The sequence below is a fragment of the Phyllopteryx taeniolatus genome, chromosome 19 (assembly GCF_024500385.1).
Source record: "Phyllopteryx taeniolatus isolate TA_2022b chromosome 19, UOR_Ptae_1.2, whole genome shotgun sequence".
Taxonomy (NCBI): Eukaryota; Metazoa; Chordata; class Actinopteri; order Syngnathiformes; family Syngnathidae; genus Phyllopteryx; species Phyllopteryx taeniolatus.
Genome location: NC_084520.1, coordinates 1,492,738 through 1,511,826, shown reverse-complemented (window position 1 = coordinate 1,511,826; position 19,089 = coordinate 1,492,738). Strand labels below are relative to the sequence as shown.

The 19,089-nt window shown below is 45.0% G+C and overlaps 1 protein-coding gene across 2 annotated transcripts in view; it reads right to left on the bottom strand.

The window, feature by feature from the left end:
* bms1 (BMS1 ribosome biogenesis factor) overlaps nucleotides 1–18,523 on the bottom strand; it is a 28,862-nt gene extending 10,339 nt beyond the window's left edge. The window contains exons 1-17 of one of the 2 annotated variants that reach the window (XM_061755638.1): nucleotides 18,169–18,523; nucleotides 17,746–17,926; nucleotides 17,418–17,608; nucleotides 16,895–16,974; nucleotides 16,501–16,689; nucleotides 16,193–16,335; nucleotides 13,714–13,835; nucleotides 13,415–13,608; nucleotides 13,171–13,313; nucleotides 7,749–8,287; nucleotides 6,810–6,911; nucleotides 6,483–6,640; nucleotides 6,318–6,399; nucleotides 5,658–5,737; nucleotides 4,383–4,565; nucleotides 625–813; nucleotides 328–508 (exon numbers count right to left, since the gene is read on the bottom strand). In XM_061755638.1, the coding sequence (XP_061611622.1) occupies nucleotides 328–508; nucleotides 625–813; nucleotides 4,383–4,565; nucleotides 5,658–5,737; nucleotides 6,318–6,399; nucleotides 6,483–6,640; nucleotides 6,810–6,911; nucleotides 7,749–8,287; nucleotides 13,171–13,313; nucleotides 13,415–13,608; nucleotides 13,714–13,835; nucleotides 16,193–16,335; nucleotides 16,501–16,689; nucleotides 16,895–16,974; nucleotides 17,418–17,608; nucleotides 17,746–17,918 (2,749 nt within the window). In that variant the 5' untranslated portion in view covers nucleotides 17,919–17,926; nucleotides 18,169–18,523. The remainder of the gene's footprint in view (nucleotides 1–327; nucleotides 509–624; nucleotides 814–4,382; nucleotides 4,566–5,657; nucleotides 5,738–6,317; nucleotides 6,400–6,482; nucleotides 6,641–6,809; nucleotides 6,912–7,748; nucleotides 8,288–13,170; nucleotides 13,314–13,414; nucleotides 13,609–13,713; nucleotides 13,836–16,192; nucleotides 16,336–16,500; nucleotides 16,690–16,894; nucleotides 16,975–17,417; nucleotides 17,609–17,745; nucleotides 17,927–18,168) is intronic. The other variant, XM_061755639.1, reaches the window with a different exon arrangement.
* Between the last annotated feature and the right edge of the window lie 566 nt (nucleotides 18,524–19,089).

Here is a 19,089-nt window from a genome sequence, read left to right as displayed (position 1 = left end):
TGAATTGTTGTTTGTCTATGTGTACCCTGCCTCTCACCCAATGTCGGCTGACATAGGCTCCAACTCACCCAGGATCCTGATGAGGGATAAAGATTGTGTTTAAAAATGATAAATAACCAATAACCCTAAATGTAGAGTTAGAAAAAATTTGTTTGGCTGCTATTGAAAGGCGTAGTATTCAGATGCATGGATAGAAGCTATTCTTAAAGGAGACCATTTCAGCAACAAATGAATTGTCGCACCAGCCTGGAAGTGGTGACCCCACTCACCACTTGTGAGTGGGGTCACAAGTGACTTTAACGGGTGTATTATACTATTCCGACTTACCCCAGATGGAGGCACCACAGTGCATGTGCTGTGGTGTGTATTTAAGAAGCCGGTATCGCCCGTTGTGGTCCTCGATATGGTAAAGGGGGATGGTCTGGAAGCGACGCCAGCCTAGGGACATTATGAGTGGGTCTCGTGTCTTCAAGATACGATTATACCAGCGGTGTTTCTTCAGTCTCATCTAAGACACACACGCACACAAACAAACAAACACACAGACCGACACATATGCACGCATTTAAAAAATAAAAAGTAGTAAAACCTTGTCAGAATACAATGTGAATCAACTGGACATGCCTGCAGGTATCCGGCGCTCCACTCATTGGAGCCCAAACCACCGAGAATGATGGGGTAGTGAGGATCAAAGTTTGTGACAAATTCACAGGGTAGAGCGAAGATCTCCAACCTGATGTACATTCCTGGCCGGAAACCTTCATACTGCACTCTTGTCTCATCATCCAGATTCTCAAATTCCACCCTGTTCAGCTGTGGACAAATACAAATCATAATAAGATCCAGAGATGGGAATTAAATACATATTTATCAATTTATTGGCATTATTATAAACAACTAACAATTCAGGGGCTGGGTGAGTTTTTATTGGGTCGCCAACTGTCAGCATAATATGCTGCTATTTCATTGATCAGGAAGTACATCAAAATGTCCTGAGGAAAGGGATTTTTTTTCCATTCCTGTTTGAGGTAGTAAATATGTTGTTCCTCTCCAAAATCATTGGTACTGAAAGATTAATCCCTTTATTTTTGCTGTAGACTGAACGCACTCAGGTTTTACAAGAGTTCAACATCCGGTTTTATTTCCGGGCATTTACACATCTGGAGCAGATATACAGACCCGTTCCCAGAAAATTGAACATCATGGAAAAGTTTATTTATTTCCATAATTCCATTTAGAAAGTTAAACTTGCATTGATTATAGATTCAGGGCCCACAATATAAACAATTTCAAGTATTTATTTGTTTATTTTATTTTTTATTTTTTTTTTACATACGTTGGCCTTTCAGCTCATAAAACCCACAAAATCAGGAATTCAAAAAATTACAATACTGTGAAGAAATCCCCCCAAATTTTGCAGGCCATAAATGTTTTAAACTGAGTGTCACAGACTAATTATCTACTGAACTCAAAGCACCTGCACGGGTTTCCCCAGGTGTCCTTAAATTGCTTCAGTTTGGTTCAATTGTCTGAGTTGGGTTGAATATGGGAAAGACTGCAGACTTGACAACTGGCCAGAAGACCATCATTGCTACATACCCTCCATAGGAGGGGTAAGCCACAAAAGTGCTGTGTCCAAGCTTATCAATGGAAAGTCTAGTGGAAGGACAAAATGTGGCAGGAAAGGATGCACCAGCAAAAGAGATGAACGTGGGCTTCAGCCGATTATCAAACTGAGACGATTCAAGAATCAAGCGGAGAGCCAGAAAGAGTGGAATGAGGCGGGAGTCACGGCTTCAAAAGCCACCACATTCAGACGCATCCAGGAGATGGGCTACAACTGTCGGGTTCCTCGGGTCAAGCAACTTCTGAGCCAACGTAGGAAGAGTCTATACTAGGCCAAGAAGAAGGAGGACTGGACTGTTGGCCAGTGGTCAATGTCCTCTTTTCTGATGAAAGTAAAGTGTGCCTTTCATTCAGGATTCAAGGTCCAAGGGTTTGGAGGAAGAACAGAACCCAAGCTGCTTTAGGTCCAGTGTGAAATACCCACAGTCCGTCACGATTTGGGGTGCAATGTCCAGTGCAGGTGTTGGTAAACCGGTTTTCTTAAATCCAAGGTCATCGTAACAATCTGCCAGAATGTTTTAGAGGACTTCATGATTCATTCTCCTGAGGATCTGTATGGAGATGCAGGTTTCATCTTTCAGAAAGACCTGTCCCCTGCCCAAAAGGGGCACCAAAACCTGGTTTGATGCCAAAGCCATCACAGTGCTTGGATGGCCAGCCAACTCGCCGGATCTAAACCCCATTGAGAATCTATGGGGTGTTATCTATGGGGAAAATGAGGGGCACCAGACCCAAAAACAAATAACTGACAGCAAGCATTAAGGAAATCTGGGCTTCCGTAACTCCCAGGCAATGCCACAGGCTGATTGCCTCAAGGCCACGGCGCATTGAGGCAGTGATTCAAGCAAAGGGATTCCCAACCAAGACTTAATGTTATAAAGCAGGGGTCACAAAAATAATGCCAGTAGGCAGAGCCCCCATAAGGAGCCTGCATGTCTGTTGTTGGAATGTCAAATTTATGACTTGAAAATGTAAACAATTGTGGAGAATTACAGAAATAAAGGGTTGAGGATTAATATTCGTCAGCTTCCTACCTTGTCAAATCAATAATAATTGCTGAGAGAAAACAGGATCATTCTCTTAACATAGTTGAATAGCGACCATTTTGATCGCAGTGTCAAGCCCTATATATGATAGTATTGTGTTCTGCCCCCTCCTTGAGCCTTCACCTTATCGTGGTGGAGGGGTTTGTGTGTCCCAATGGTCCTAGGAGCTAAGTTGTCTGGGGCTTCACACCCCTGGTAGGGTCACCCATGGCAAACAGGTCCCAGGTGAGAAAAAAGACAAAGGACGGCTCCAAAAACCCCTATGAAGAAAGAATCAAATGGATCTAGGTTTCCCTTGCCCCGGACGTGGGGCTCGAGGGCGAGCACCTGGTGGCCGGGCCTGCACCAATGGGGCCCGGCCCGAAAGGGTAATGTGGGTCCCCGTTCCCATGGGCTCACCACCTGTGGGAGGGGCCATAGGAGTCGTGTGCAGTGTGAGCTGGGCGGTGGCCGAAGGTGGGGACCTTGGCGATCCGATCCGCGGCGACAGAAGCTGGCTCGAGGGACGTGGAATGTCACCTCTCTGGCAGGGAAGGAGCCCGAGCCGGTGTGTGAGGATGAAAAGTTCTGACTAGATATAGTCTGGGTCGCCTCCACAGACTGCTTGGGCTCAGGTACCAGTCCACTTGAGAGGGGTTGGACTATCTTCCACTCTGGAGTTGCCCACGGTGAGAGGCGCCGAGCAGGTGTGGGTATACTTATTGCCGCCCGGCTCGGCGCCTGTACATTGGGGTTCAACCCGGTGGACGAGAGGGTAGGGGGGGCGGGTCCCGACTGTTGTTTGTGCCTATGCACCAAACAGCAGTTCAGAGTAACCACCCTTTTTGGAGTCCTCAGAGTGGATGCCCAGCACCCGCTGGGGACTCCATCGTTCTGCTGGGGGACTTCAATGCTCAAGTGGGCAATGACAGTAAGAGGTCCGGCTCTCCCTTAGAGATAGGGTGAGAAGCTCGGTGTTAGATAAATTGTAGAAGTTATCATTTATTTGCTTAGCTTGCATTAGTATAATGGACAATTTTAGATGTCTCGCCTTCAAAAAGAAGACTCAGCATCATCCGATGGAAGGGCGCCTGGACCAAGGACGTGATCGGATGTGGTCGGGTCGTGACAGGTGTTGGTTCAATATTATGTGTTGTGTCTTATTGTTTAGAATACTATGTCTGGGAAAAACCCTCTTATTATCAAATATTTTGTGTTGTGTCTTATTGCTTAGAACATTATGATTTGTAAATCCCTCCTATTTCAAATAAAAGCAGGAGCGAGGGGGGGGATTGTTTAGAGCGTGTTGAGAGGCTGTGATCTGAACAATCTCCCATACGCCCTCCTCATGAGAAAAAGAAACCAGCGTCTTCATTCGGTCATCCGGGAGGGGCTCAGAGTAGAGCCGCTGCTCCTCCGCAATAAAGACGGATAATAAAGACCCCGGGGACAACCCAGGATACGCTGGAGAGAATACGTCTCTTGGAATACCTGGGAACAGCTCGGGATCCCCTTGGAAGAGCTGGAGGAAGTGGCTGTGGAGAGAGAAGTCTGGGCTTCCCTTCTAAAGCTATTGCCCCCGCGACCCGACCTCGGATAAGCGGAAGAGGATGGATTGATGTGTTCTGCCATTTGGAATTAGTAAAACCCTGCAACCGTTGTGCAGTTTATAGAGATTTTCAGCATTGGTCTGAGTCAAAGAGATGAAATTCCGCAAATGTTTGCAAATACCTCCGCCTGCTTCTGCATCTCTTCCTTTAGATCATCAAAGTAAGTGGCATCTCCGTCATCATACTGCGCATCAAATCTCTCTTTCAGCCTGCGTTTTTTATCCAAACGCTTGTTTTTCTGGACTTCAGCATCGTCCACCTCCTTTGGCGTCTCCTCAGCTACATCTTCATCACTTTCACTTTTCTGTTGGTCAAAATGAAAAAAAATTAATATAAATTACAAAAGTAGTGGAAAAGGAAGTTCATTGCTAAATTTAAATGTTTATGATGTACATCATAGGTGTCAAACTCAAGACCCAGGGGCCAGATCTGGACACCCACATCATTTTTACTGTATGTGGCCCATGGTTCTTGCTAAAATCTGGACCAAAATTTCATATGCAATGAATAATAACGTTGAGATATTGCAGGCATTTTTTTTTTTTAAAAACAAGACAAAATGACACAGGGAATTAAAGAATCAGATTTTGAATAAACTTCACTTATCTGAAAATGGTCAATATGGCGCTAATGACGGCAGCTTTAAGGGACAGACATATTTTAGTAAAAATAAGAGAATTTGAAATGTTTTGTGTATATGATGAGAAATAATTGATTCTATTATATTTTAAGGAATTTATGGTCAAAGTTACACCTTTTTAGCATTTTTTTAGTCGAAAGCTAGAGCTTCATATATCCAAACGCTGTGCTAGTGACAGGGTGAAAACTGTAAAATACCACAATAAAACCGCTCAAAAAATGTCAAAACATACTAATATTAACATGAAATTTTAGACAACACTTATAATTAGGCACGCCCACTGCTGGTTATTGAAAAAAAATCTATTTAAATCTATTTTTTATCAAGGACACAAAAAAGGCCCGTATTCAAATAAATATCCTTATACAATTTTAAGACAACTTCAACTGTGAAGTTTGGATATCAAGACTGAGCAAATACAAGACAGGAAGCACTTCAAGCAAATTGAACTAAGTACTTAGGGTGGCCGTGGATCAGTAGGCCGAGCGGGTCGTCCTGTGACCGAAGGGTAGCTGGTTCGAACCCCTGCTCCAACTGTCCGCATTTCGAATTGTCCTCGGGCAAGACACCGAATGCTAATTTGCTCCCAGTGGGCCTGCCAGCGCCTTGCATGGTTGGCAGCAGTTGCCCATTGGTGTATGAATGCGTGTGTGAATGGGTGAATGTGAGGCTTTGTAAAGCGCTTTGGGCACTGTGATAGTGTAGCTAAAGCGCTATATAAGTGCAGTCAGTTAGTCATGAATTTTCCAAGCACACCTCGGCTTTGTCCTGTGCCCCAATTTGGCCTTTGTGGACTTCGCCTGTTTCCAGATCTTCAAAATCTCCATACACCTCATCTACATGAAAGAAGCATTTGTTAATGATCAGATCAACTAACAATCACAAACATGTTTTTAAAATCCAGCATTTTTCCTGCAGCAGCCGCCTCATAATTCCCGGTCACTCTAAAACCTCTGACATAATGAAGACTGTTGCTAGACCAGCGTTCCACGAAGTTCGCCGTCATGTTTAACTGCTGAGCTGTATAAGAAACGCTCCTAAAACCATCCAAGAAGAGCCGCTAATGACAGATATTATTCCTGCAGATGCGCCAGACGATTTAGTAGATTTTTTTAAACGGGTAAATAACGTTTCAGGACATGGTGGTGAAACGAGTGTACAATACATGTGTAAGGACAATTCATCAAATGAAAAATAGAAGGCTTAAATGCTCTGCCTCTCGCATTGAAAAGGCAAAAGCCCATGTTCAACTACCAGGGTAACACTAAGTTAATGTTGATTACCTGTTTATCTGCACACACATGCACTTTTGTTACATTGAATTTTATATCAAAGAGGTGTCATGTACTTCTGTTTTATTTTCAGTCAAAGATATAACTGAATTCAAAGAAAATGTTTAAGAACAATACTATTTACCATGCTCCTTCAGGAGTGTGGCAGCATCTTGGTCCTCCTCCCATTTCCCCGTTACAAAGCAATCCCTAATGGAGTTCAGCATCTGAATGGGACAATTAAGACCTTTCAGCCAGATTTAATAGAAATGATATTATGCTAACCCACTTAGGTGTGATAAAACACTACCTCCTCCAGATCCCAGTTGTGGGAGGAATCAGGTTTGAAATGGGAACAATCAAGAGCATTTGCTTGAAACCTTCTACTCTTCTGAGGTCTGTTAACGCGAAAGAGTCCTCCCAACTCCTCCTCATCATCCTCGTCACTCTCCTCTTTTGCCTCAGCTACTACAAAGAGACAAAGGTTGGCAAAAACAGCATAAATAGCAGGACTACGCAACATCAGAAAGTGGTAGTTTCATTTAATTCATTCTTTTAATAAAACAAAAAAATAAAAGAATACAAAACTAAATTTGGACTTGCTGCTTGAAGCCTGTAAAAGGGCACCATTTGATACCTGAACCGTAAACCAGTTTTCGGAGATTGGGCAAAGCTTCTTGGTGGCGTAGAAAAGCTTCAGATGCCTTCTGCTGCAGACGGTCTTTCCACCGCAGAGCCCCTGTCGACCCAAATAAAAAGGTCTCATGAAGTGAGCTCAAGGACAAACAAACCGTTGTCACAAACTCCATAATACATACAGATAATGTAATTTTCCTTTATATCAGGTGGTGTTATAGTAATACGTTCCACGACAACATGCTAAAACATTACTGGTAATTCAAGTCCATTATGTTCACCAGCTAGGGGACTACTTTCTAAAAGTTTGAAGCAAAATGCCACCCATTTGTGGCTAGAAGAAAGAGGAACTCATTAGACTCGAGCTGCCTTGCCCATCTCAAATTGGAATGACGGCTCACGGACGCATGAGCCCTTGCACTAACACCGCTGGTAGTGTCAAATTTCTCCTTGGATTATTCCTTACAGATCAGATGGTAGTATACTAGCCATATGTCACACAGTGACTACACTGAGCAAAACCTTTAAGCACCCTGTATGCAAGTAAAGTCAGTGTTCGGAAAGCTGTTTTTCTACACAAACTAGTTCAAAATAAGTTCAGTTCACCGTCCCAAAAAATTACACTAGTGAAGTTCATAGTTCAAAATTTTGTTCACGCTTCCAAAAATGAACTAGCATAGTCCCCGCGCTCAAATCACTCTCTCAATGTTGTTGACGGATTATTAGATTCAAAATACTGGCATTTAATTTCCCCCATATTGCCACCCATTCAGTCCTCACTAGTGCTGCACCTTTGACCCCACAATCATAAAACCATGAGGAAAAACCTTTTTTTTTTTTTTTAAATGAGGAATTAAAACAAAAACAGGGCTTTTGTCCTTACTGTGCAAAGAAACACATACACCACATAATGTTGACTGAAATAAAAACATGCACTTACCCGGTTGTTTTTCTGTTTCCTCTTCACTATCACTCGCTGTCATTTTCACTGCGGTTTGAGCTGCCTCCTCCTCTTCCTCTTGAGCGCTCTTATCATCATCCATCTCTTCATTGCCACTCTCTTCTTCATCCTCATATTCCTCCGAGCAATGTCCAGAGTCTCCTGCTTTACCAGCCTCCCCTTCGTTCCCACTCATCTCGAGGTCGTCCTCACTGTCGGCGAAAATAGGCAACTCGGCCACCGCTTCTTGAAAATCAATTGTCTCCTCGAGCTTCTGTTTCTTCACTGTTGGGCCACCTTCATCACTTGCACATTTATCACTTTTCTCTCTCATAAAACTGGAGAATTTTTTGTGTGCCTCATCCTGCTCCTTGTGATCACCTTCATTGTCACTGTCTTCGTTTTCACTGTCTTCGTTCTCACTGGAGTCACTGACGTCACGTTTGTCATCCTCCTCCTCTTCAGTGAAGATCACCTTTCTCCTCTCTCTGTTGCACACAGGATCCCAGATACACTGCTCTATATGGCCCTCGTTTTCTCTGACCCACACAAACACAGAAAATGTCTAATGTATAAAAAAACAACAACAACAACAACAAAATCCCAGTTCAATATATAGTCCCCTCTAAAGGTATTGGAACAGCAAGGTCAATTCCTTTTTGTTGTATACTGAAAACATTTGGGTTTCAGATCAAAAGATGACTATGAGATAAATGTTCAGAATACTAGCTTTTATTTCATGGTATTTACATCTAGATGTGTTAACTCAGGACAGAGCACATTTTGTTCTAAGCCACCCACGTTTCAAGTGAATACCATTTAACGGCTGGTGGCATAACCTTTACTTGCAATAACTGCATCAAGCCTGAGACCCATTGACTACACCAGACTGTTCGATTCTTCATTTGAAATGGCCTTTTCCAGGCCTTTACTGCAGCCTCTTTTAGTTCTTGTTTGTTTCTGGGCGCTTCTCCCTTCAATCTCCTCTTCAGGAGGTAAAATGCATACTCTATTGGATTGAGGTCAGGTGATTGACTTGGCCAGTCTGAGACCTTCGACTTTTCCCCCCCAACTTCGAAGAAATTCTGGTCCACCATCCAGCGTCTCAGGAGGGGGAAGCAGTGCACCACCAACATTGTGTATAGTGGGGATGTGGCGTTGCTGACCTCGACTCGGGAGGTTGTGAGAATACTTCGAAGACCTCCACAATTCCACCGACACCCCTTCCCATGAGGAAGCAGAGTCTGGGTTCTCTGAGGCGGGCTCTCCTATCTATGGGGTTGAGGTCACCGAGGTGATTAAAACGCTCCTCTGTGGCAAGGTCCCGGGGGTGGATGAGATTCGCCCGGAGTTCCTAAAGGCTCTGGATGTTGTGGGGCAGTCCTGGTTGACACGCCTCTGCAACATCGCATGGACATCGGGGACAGTGCCTCTGGATTGGCAGACTGGGGTGGTGGTCCGTCGGAAGTCAAATCTCAGATTCAGGAGGAGCAGTGTGGTTTTCGTCCTGGCCGTGGAACAGTGGACCAGCTCTACACCCTTGGCAGGGTCGTCGAGGGTGCATGGAAGTTCGCCCAACCAGTCTACATGCGTTTTGTGGACCTGGAGAAGGCATTCGACCGTGTCCCTTGTGGAGGCCTGTAGGGGGTGCTTCGAGAGTATGGGGTACCGAACTCCCTGATACGGGCCGTTCGGTCCCTATACAACCGGAGTTTGGTCCGCATATCCGGCAGTAAGTCGGACTCGTTTCCGGTGAGGGTTGGACTCCGCCAAAGCTGTCCTTTGTCACCGATTCTGTTCATAACTTTTATGGACAGAATTTCAAGGCGCAGCCGAGGCATAGAGGGGGTCCGGTTTGGTGGCCTCAGTATTGCATCTCTGCTTTTTCCAGATGCTGTTGGCTTCATCAAGCCGCGATCTTCAACTCTCACTGGAGCAGTTCGCAGCAGAGTGTGAAGCCGTTGGGATAAGAATCAGCACCTCCAAATCTGAGACCATGGTCCTCAGTCGAAAAAGGGTGGCTCGCCCTCTCCAGGTCGGGGATGAGATCCTGCCCCAAGTGGAGGAGTTCAAGTTTCTTGGGGTCTTGTTAACGAGTGAGGGAAGAATGGAACGGGAGATCGACAGGCGGATAGGTGCAGCGTCTGCAATGATGTGGACTTTGTATCGGTCCGTTGTGGTAAAGAAGGAGCTAAGCCGAAAGGGGAAGCTCTCGATTTACCGGTCGATCTACGTTCCTACACTCACCTATGGTCACGAACTGTGGGCTGTGACCAAAAGAACAAGATGCCGGATACAAGCGGCCAAAATGACACCGCAGGGTGTCCGGGCTCTCCCTTAGAGATAGGGTGAGAAGCTTGGTCACCCGGGAGGATCTCAGAGTAGAGCCGCTGCTCCTCCACATCGTGAGGAGCCAGACGGGGTGGCTGTGGCATCGGATTCGGATGCCTCCCGGACGCCTCCCCGGTGAGGTGTTACAGGAACGTCCCACCGGGAGGAGACCCCGGGGACAACCCAGGACACGCTGGAGAGACTACGTCTTTCGGCTGGCCTGGGAACGCCTCGGGATCCCCCCGGAAGAGCTGGATGAAGTGGCAGGGGAAAGGGAAGTCTGGGCGTCCCTGCTAATGCTACTGCCCCCGCGACCCGACCTCGGATAAGTGGCAGAAAATGGACGGATGGATGGATAAAAGCTGGAATTCTAAATTCTAGTCTCATATTCATCTTTTGATCTGAAACCCAAATGTCTTCAGTATACAACAAAAACAAATGACTTGACCGTGCCTTTCCAGTACTTTTGGAGGGGACTGTATAAGTAAATAAGTTTAACACCACCACCACAAAGGAAAAAAAACGATATATATCGTAGCTACGATACAAAATCTCTATAACGGTATATCATTTATCTTGTTTGGTGTTTTGCTTTTGGACAATTTGTACACTAGTCAAGAACAAAAGACACCAAATTTAGCAGAGAGAATTTCTATCTGCAGTCCATCCATCATTAGATTTGCCTCGTGGCTACTGAGCACAGTCTGCCTTATGACTGGGATAAATGGACTTGTTCAATCTGCCACTGGAGCAACGTCTTGTGCCACATAGTTTCAAGGAATCTATCATTACACCAGTACCTAAGAAGTCTCTGTGACCTCCAAAAATGATTATAAACCTACTACTCTGACTTCAGTGCTGATGAAATCCCTGGCGCATCTTTGACTGGACTACATCAATGTCTCATTCATATTTCCTCAGATTCATTGCGCTTTGCGTACAGGAAAATAGATCTGTGGAGAACGCAGTTCCTTGTGCTTTAAATTCCCCCCGATCAGAACCCGAGCAGAGTTCTGTTATTGGACTTCTGTGCCGTCGAGCTGAAGGAGGAGTCCTATCCAAGCGTAATGTAGCTTTGGTGGTCACTGAGGCAAAAACCCGGCCCTGGGAGGTGTTCCGTGAGGCCATGAAGAAAGACTTCCGGAGGCCTTCGAGGAAATTCTGGTCCACCATCCAGCGTCTCAGGAGGGTGAAGCAGGGCACCATCAGCACTGTGTATAGTGGGGATGGGGCACTGCTGACCTCGACTCAAGATGTTGTGAGTCAGTGGGGAGAATATTTCGAAGAACTCCTCAATTCCTCCAACACGCTTTCCCATGAGGAAGCAGAGTCTGGGATCTCTGAGGCGGCCTCTCCTATCTCTGGGGTTGAGGTCACCGAGATGATTAAAAAGCTCGTCGGTGGTAAGGCTCCGGGGGTGGATGAGATTCGGCCAGAGTTCCGAAAGGCTATGGATGTTGTGGAGCTGTCCTGGTTGACACACCACTGCGACATCGCGTGGACATCGGGGACAATGGCACTGGATTGGCAGACTGGGATCGTGGTCCCCCTTTTTATGAAGGGGGGCAGGAAGATGTGTTCGAACTACAGGGGGATCACACTCCTCAGCCTCCCTGGTAAGGCCTATTCAGAGGTGCTGGAGAGGAGTGTCTGTCGGAAGTTGAATCTCAAATTCAAGAGGAACAGTGTGGTTTTCGTCATGGGCCTGGAACAGTGGACCATCTCTACACCCTTGGCAGGGTTCTTGAGGGGGCATGGGAGTTCACCCAGTCCTGTAGGGGGTGCTTCGTGAGTATGGGGTACCAAACCCCCCGATATGGGATGAGTTTGGTCCGATTTGCCGGCAGTAAGTTTGATTCCTTTTAGGTGAGGGTTGGACTGGCTGCCCTTTGTCACCAATTCTATTCATAACTTTTATGGACAGAATTTCTAGGCGCCGGCAAGGCCGAGAGCGGGTCTAGTTTGGTGGCCTCAGTATTCCAACTCTGCTTTTTGCTGGAGCGGTTCCGAGCAGAGTATGAAGTGGTTGGTATGAAAATCAGCACCTCCAAATCTGAGACCATGATCCTCAGTTGAAAAATGGCGGTGTCCTCTCCAGGTCAGGGATGAGATCCTGCCCCAAGTGGAGGAGTTCAAGCATCTTGGGGTCTTGTTCACAAGTAAAGGAAGAATGGAACATTAGATCGACAGGCGGATCGGCGCAGAATCTGCAGTGATGCGGACTTTGTATCAGCCCGCTGTGGTGAAGAAGGAGCTAAGCCAAAAGGCGAAGCTCTCAATTGACCGGTCGATCTACGTTCCTATCCTCACGAGCTGTGGGTCGTGACCGAAAGAACAAGATCCTGGATACAAGCGGCCGAAATGAGTTTCCTCCGCAAGGTGTCCAGGCTCTCCCTTAGAGATGGGGTGAGAAGCTTGGTCATCCGGGAGGGGCTCAGAGTAGACCCGCTGCTCCTCCGCATTGAGAGGAGCCAGTTGCGGTGGCTCGGGCATCTGATTAGGATGCCTCCTGGACGCCTTCCTTGTGAGGTGTTCCGGGCACGTCCCACCAGGAGACCCCAGGGACAAACCACAACACGCAGGAGAGACTATGTCTCCCAGCTGGCTTGGGAACACCTCGGGATCCCCCAGAAGAGCTGGATTAAGTGGCTGGGCTTCCCTGCTAAAGCTACTGCCCCTGTGACACAACTTCGGACAAGCGGAAGAAGATGGATGGTATTTCTATTATTTTTGGTAGTTTACCGTGTGCCCTTCTGTAAGGTTATCATCAGCCTTTTCCACATATGGGTATGTTTTCTCAATCATAGTTTTATTTTTGTTGCTGTACATTGCATGTTGTTTGTATGCTGCTGTGCTCTTTCAACTCTTCTCCAATGTTGTGCTCCACAAATGGCATACAAACTAATTAAACTGATTCTGAAATCGGACGATTCCCATTCACGTGGACATGCACAAACAGGGAAAAAACAAAAACAAATGTACAGTTCATGCTAGGCCTGTCGTACTTTGTAAATAAACACTAAGCGCAGGCGTACTAACTTATTGTGCCCATTATCTTGTCCAGAACCATGTTTTTAATGCACTGTTTCACCTGCTCTGTGCTTTCACGTCTGTGGAGTCCACAGTCGCAGAGCCGCTGAAAACGGTCACCTTGCTGGCAGCCATCTTGGCATCCAGAGTCACGTGCGTGTCAATAAGAGACTGGACAAGCTCCGTAGTGGGTCTTATCTCCTCCTGTGTAAAAGGAGGAATAATTCACACATTTTATTCTAAATTAAAAAAAATAATAATTTATGTGCATGAATATTTTTACTATAATGAGGATTATTACACACCTGCTCTTGATAAACATGGCGTGCAGGAAGGTCAATGTACACAGCGTCTTTGTCATACACCACTCCACCAACTCCAGCCATGGGTGCATAGAGTAGCCGCTCTTTCTCATTCAGTGCCCTTTTCTTCTGAGCACCTGGAAGTGGACATGGGTCAGGCAGAAATGTCACATCGGCAACCTGGAAGTCTCCAACACCTGAGAAAAGGAAACACCTTGCATGTTTTTCTGTTCTTGAGGAACTGATTCCAAACACTTAATGCAAAAAAAGTTCCAAATGAACACTATACTGCACATACATACCCGGAATATGGACCTGGCTTTTGTTTTTCAAATATGTGCCTCGAAGGTAGCCATAAAGTGACACTTTCCGATCACATTTCAGGTCAGTTCTGACCTTTTCCGGGTCGGTCAAATCCTCCATGCTATGTGAAGAGGCAGGGAAGAATATTTAGACAAGATCACAACTGTGTCTATTCAGGGCAACAACAAAATACAAAAAACTGTGCTACCATTCCTTTCATTACTGATGGTTCTCGTAATACATTTATATGACCTGTAGCTGTGTCCAGGCCTACGCAGTTGGATTGGCTGAGATGGCAAGATGGTGGCTGCCTCGTGAGGCTGAGGGCCGTGTTGGCACGTCCCGATCGAGGTGGTTTTGGACCCGGTCCTCACCCGTGTGTCGCTCAGCGTTCCCGGGACCCTGTTCCTGCCTGTCTGGTTACGTTGGCAGGCTCCGATGTGGTCTTCCAGCCCCGCGGCCCCTGCTCTCTATGTCTCTCCTGAATCTGGAGTATCTGTGCCCTCTGTGTCGGGCTTCCTCGTCAGCTGTTCAACCCTGACCTTCCAGCGCCTGCTAGGTTTGGCCTGGCCAACGCCAGATCACTTGAGAATAAAACATTTACCCTTCAGGACTTCTTCATATCTCGGTAACTGGACTTCCTCTTTATCGCCGAGACCTGGCTGAGTGCTGGTGAGTCCCGTGTCTTTGCGGAACTTTTGCTTGAGTGCTGCCATTTCAATTCTCCCCGGACATCTGGCCGAGGTGGAGGAATTGTAACTCGCACACTTGATCTCGCTTTATCCTATGGTTTGTCTGTTTCTAATCTGGAGAGCTGTGATGCTTTTCTTCTCTGATCATATGCCTGTACTCTTTGAAGCTGCTGTTCGCTGTCAAACAGTCAAACCTCGCGCTGCCGCTCGCAGATGGCAAGTTATTAACTCTGCCACTGCTGCTTACTTGTGTGTGTATCATGATACTGAGGCTCTGAACTCTTGGTTCCCCGACACCTGTAACACTGCGGCTCCATGAAAAACTAGAAGGCAAAAAACTAAAACAGAGGCTGAGACCTGGCTGAATGAAACAGCCCATGCTTCCAGACAGGCCTGTCAAAGAGCTGAGAGAAAAAGTGCCTTTTTCTAATGTTTAGAGACTGCTGGCGTCATGACCAATCCACTGCCAGAGCACTTATTTCATCCCCTAGTTTTGATCCCTAAGTGTTTCTTCCCTGCTCTGCTGTTTTAGACCATTTTGAAACTGTGGCCCTACACTTTGTGCGGAAAATGGTTAGTTATTTGAAGCCCTCAGGTTCACCAAGTGATATTGTCCCTCCCGACTTTTTAAAGGAGGTTTTCCCTTCTATTGGGCCATCATTTACTGCAGTTATTAAAAGTAGTCTGTCTGCGGGAGTGGTTCCCATTCATTTTAAACACGCCATTGTGCAACCTTAGTTAAAAAAAAAAACCTGGGCTGGATCCCACTGTTTTGGCAAATTTTAGGCCTATCTCCAAATTGCCTTTCCTTTCTAAAATCTTGGAAAAGATTGTTTATTCCCAGGTTATGAAGTTTATTAATAAACAAATTATTATTTAGCCTTTCCAATCTGGTTTTAAAACATTGCACAGCCCCGAATCAGTGCTTTTAAGAGTTTTTAATGACATCTTTTTAGCTACTGACTCGTGTCACTGTGTTGTCTTACTACTTTTAGATCTGACTGCAGCCTTTGATACATACTGTGGACCATGATATCCCGATTACTCGTTTGGAGCAGTGGGTGGGCATCAGCGGTACAGCACTTGAATGGTTCAGGTCTTACCCGTCCGTCTCAGCGTACCATTTGTGTTAGCGTTGCTGTCTCTGTGTCCTCCACTGCTCCCCTTTTACATGGGGTGCCACATGGTGCCGTGCTTGGCCCTCTCTTATTTTCCCTCTATTTAGTCCCACTCTGCTCAATTCTCAGGATACATGGCATTTCTTTTCATTGCTATGCAGATGACGGTCATAGATCTCTGCCCCCCTTAAAAAGTCAGATTTTTGTTAAGGCAGCGAGCAAAAACCAAACCAGTCCTTCAGAAACAGCACTTTGAAATAGTGATCCACGCCTTTGTGATTACTGCAGTGCACTATATATGGAGGTTAATGGGTCTTCCATTGCTCATCTGTAACTGGTTCTCAATACCGAGTCTCGTCTTAACTGGCACAAGAAAGCATGAGCATAATAATAATAATAATAATAATAATAATAGGTGATCTATTTTAGCTTCACTCCACTGGCTGCCTGTTCGCTTGAGGATTCATTTTAAAATTCTTTTATTTGCTTTTAAAGCCTTGAATGGCCTTGCCCCATCGTACCTCTCTAGTAGCTGTTCCACTCCTACAAATTACAAATTTAGAAGGTTTTTTTTTTTCCTCTTCACACTAAAAAAGTCATGACTAACCACCGCGTTAACCACTCAGTAAAAAACAGGACATGATGGGTTCCTGAGAAGGTGGTCTCACCGGTCAATCAGCACATAAGGGTGGGATGTCTGCCAAACCAAGGGACGAAATTTCATGACAGAGATGAAGCGGCCAAGGTTCTTCACTTCCTGTGTTTGATACTCCCCGTACACCATACCAGACAGATAAAAGAGCTTGGCACCCTGCAGTTTTCAAACAATAACCATGTTAGCGCAGGAGAATCTGGAGTTTCAGTATCTTCCTCAAGGACATTTTGACATGGTCAGAATGAGAAAACCAGCATGGCACCTCAAGGTGAGGGGGTCTACGAGCATGGGTGTAACTGAAAGTAGGAAAATATTATTTACCTGGTAGACCTCCGTCCAGAAGCGATGTTTTAGGTTTTTCTTGGTCTTTCTTAGTGTCTTGTTGTTCTTAAAGGAATCTAGGTGAGTGAGCACACCCATGATACGAGGAAAACCATGCACTTGGCATATGTTCAGAAATTCAAACGTTTCCATTTCAAAGCCAAAGCTGGCATCGATCAACATTAGAACCTAAAAGAAAATGACAATTATTTAGTTCTTCTATTGACCTTATTAATAGAAACAACATAAACTGACTCGAAAACTATGAGTGATTGATCCCTGCGGCAAAATTGTTGAGAAACTGCTATAAAACAGCCCTGAAATCCATTTGGGAAGTTTAATGTAACTGCTAATAAATTCCTGATTAAAATGTCTGTTTACAGTTAACACTTACCAGGTCGGCGACTTTTGCAAGGTCGATCATTGTATTTATGTCATTGTTACACTCCATGAAAGTGAGACGGCGCTTCTTGCCTGCAAAAAGTGTCGAGAGAAATCAAGAGGCTTCATTTAATATGCAGTTGTGGCAACTTTTGGCTTGTCCCATCAAGGGTCCTCAGAACTGTGAAGCTGATGGGCTAACCAGTCGTCCATTATGCCGCCCCTATGACGTTACATTTTTGTCTTGTGTTACGGGGAAAAAAATAATTGAGCGTCCCAATCCGACTCGTACCACAGTTGTACGTGCCACAATGACGGTTTAGCGGCTGCTTCATTCCAACGATGCACTTTTGAATTCCGCCAGCATTACGGAGTTTTTAACAAGCCATTATTGACATTGATACTGAATTATTTCAATCTGCATTGCATCAAAAAAAAGTTCTCCCACTCCTACAAACGTACACGGCAAGAGTGAAGTATGGAGTTGACCATAAACATCCAACACATAAACTTAAGATGTGAAAAGACAAACACACCTGAGACGATGGTTACAGGGCCACATATGTCTCCAAGCTTCTGCCGTGTGAAGTTTTTGATTAGGCAACGAATTAGGGTGCTTTTCCCCACCTTGGGGGGTCCAACTACAACAATCACTACTGGAGGAGGCTCCAGGGGTGTCCGATCAACAAGGGGGATGTGGTGTTTTTTGGTCTTTAGATCCTGTGCCCTGTAGACATACAGAGAACAACAACACACACTAAATAGATCAACACAGAAAGCCAAAGGAATTTACAGGACACTGCAATCAGTTTAAATTGTGTTGGAGCAAAACATTTCACGAGAGAGCAGAGATTGCTCACTGACCTGTGGAAAGTCTTGGCCATGCGTACAGCTGACTGCACTGCAAAGGCTTTTGGGTTGCGTTTGCGTTCATCCTTCTCTGTTGAGTTTCCCCGCTTCCTCAAATTCTTTTTCTCTGCCTTTGGCCCACTGTGCTTGTGCTGATGTTTCTTTTGTTCTTTAACCTTCCCATCCATTCTGTCAACTAGAACAAAATCAGAGCAGATATATTAACAAGAATTAACAATAGTTTCCCAAAAGTAACTTACAATATATATATATATATACATGACTTTCTTAGCATCAACCCTAGTGGCAAACAATATTGTACTGTGTAGTTACCAAGTCGTGGACACAATTAAAGTGACTTCTTGGCAAGTAAGCGTTACAATGTTGCCTTTAAAAAAATAATAATAATAAATCTAGTTAACTTTGTTGTCTACTCACCCGGGAGTGTGCAGGAATCTTGGGACTGAAAAAAAAATGTCTATTTGGGTTATTTTGGGATCCTAAGTGAGGCGTGGGTGAGCATTTGGAAAGAAGTCTTGAAGGTAAAAAAAAAAAATAAAAAATCAACACTTCGGCCTGCCTGTTGACGAATAACTTATCAGATGCAAAAACATACACTGGCTATATATATATACTTAAAGCAATATGAGAACATTTGGAATAAACTAGACAAAAACTCCACCACGCTATAATCTTTCGTGAAGCGTGAATTCGCTGCCCACATGTGAACCCACCCGGAAGAGAACGTCCTTCTTCTTTTTTTTTTCCTTCTTTCTTCTTCTTTCTTCTTCTTCTTCTTCTTCTTCTTCTTCTTCTTCTTCTTCTTCTTCTTCTTCTTCTTCTTCTTCTTCTTCTTCTTCTTCTTCAGTTTGATTTGAACAGCGTTTTAGGTGCATTACCGCCACCTACCAGGCTGGAATATGGATCATCCAGCCATCCATTTTCTGTACTGCTTCTCCTCACGAGGTTTCGCAGGCGTGCTGGAGCCCATCCCAGCTACCTTCGGGCGAGAGGCGGGGTACACGTATTGAAGATTAACATATCATTTTGAAAGTCTCACTGATTTAATGTGAGCCTAACTTCTTTCCTTTTTCTCCAGAAAAACTGAGAAGTAAAATGCTGATTTCGTCACACTATTCCAATTTTTTCAATTCCTGATTTCGTGGGTTTCATGAGCTGGAAGGCCAAATTATGTAAAAAAATTAACAAATAAATTCTTGAAATTGTTTAAATTGTGGGCCCTGAATCTATAATCTAATCTCTCTCTCTCTCTCTCTCTCTATTTTGGAGCATGACTGTCCCATGGATATCCTGGACATGACAGCAACAAATGGCCACCAGGTGGCACAATTGCTCATT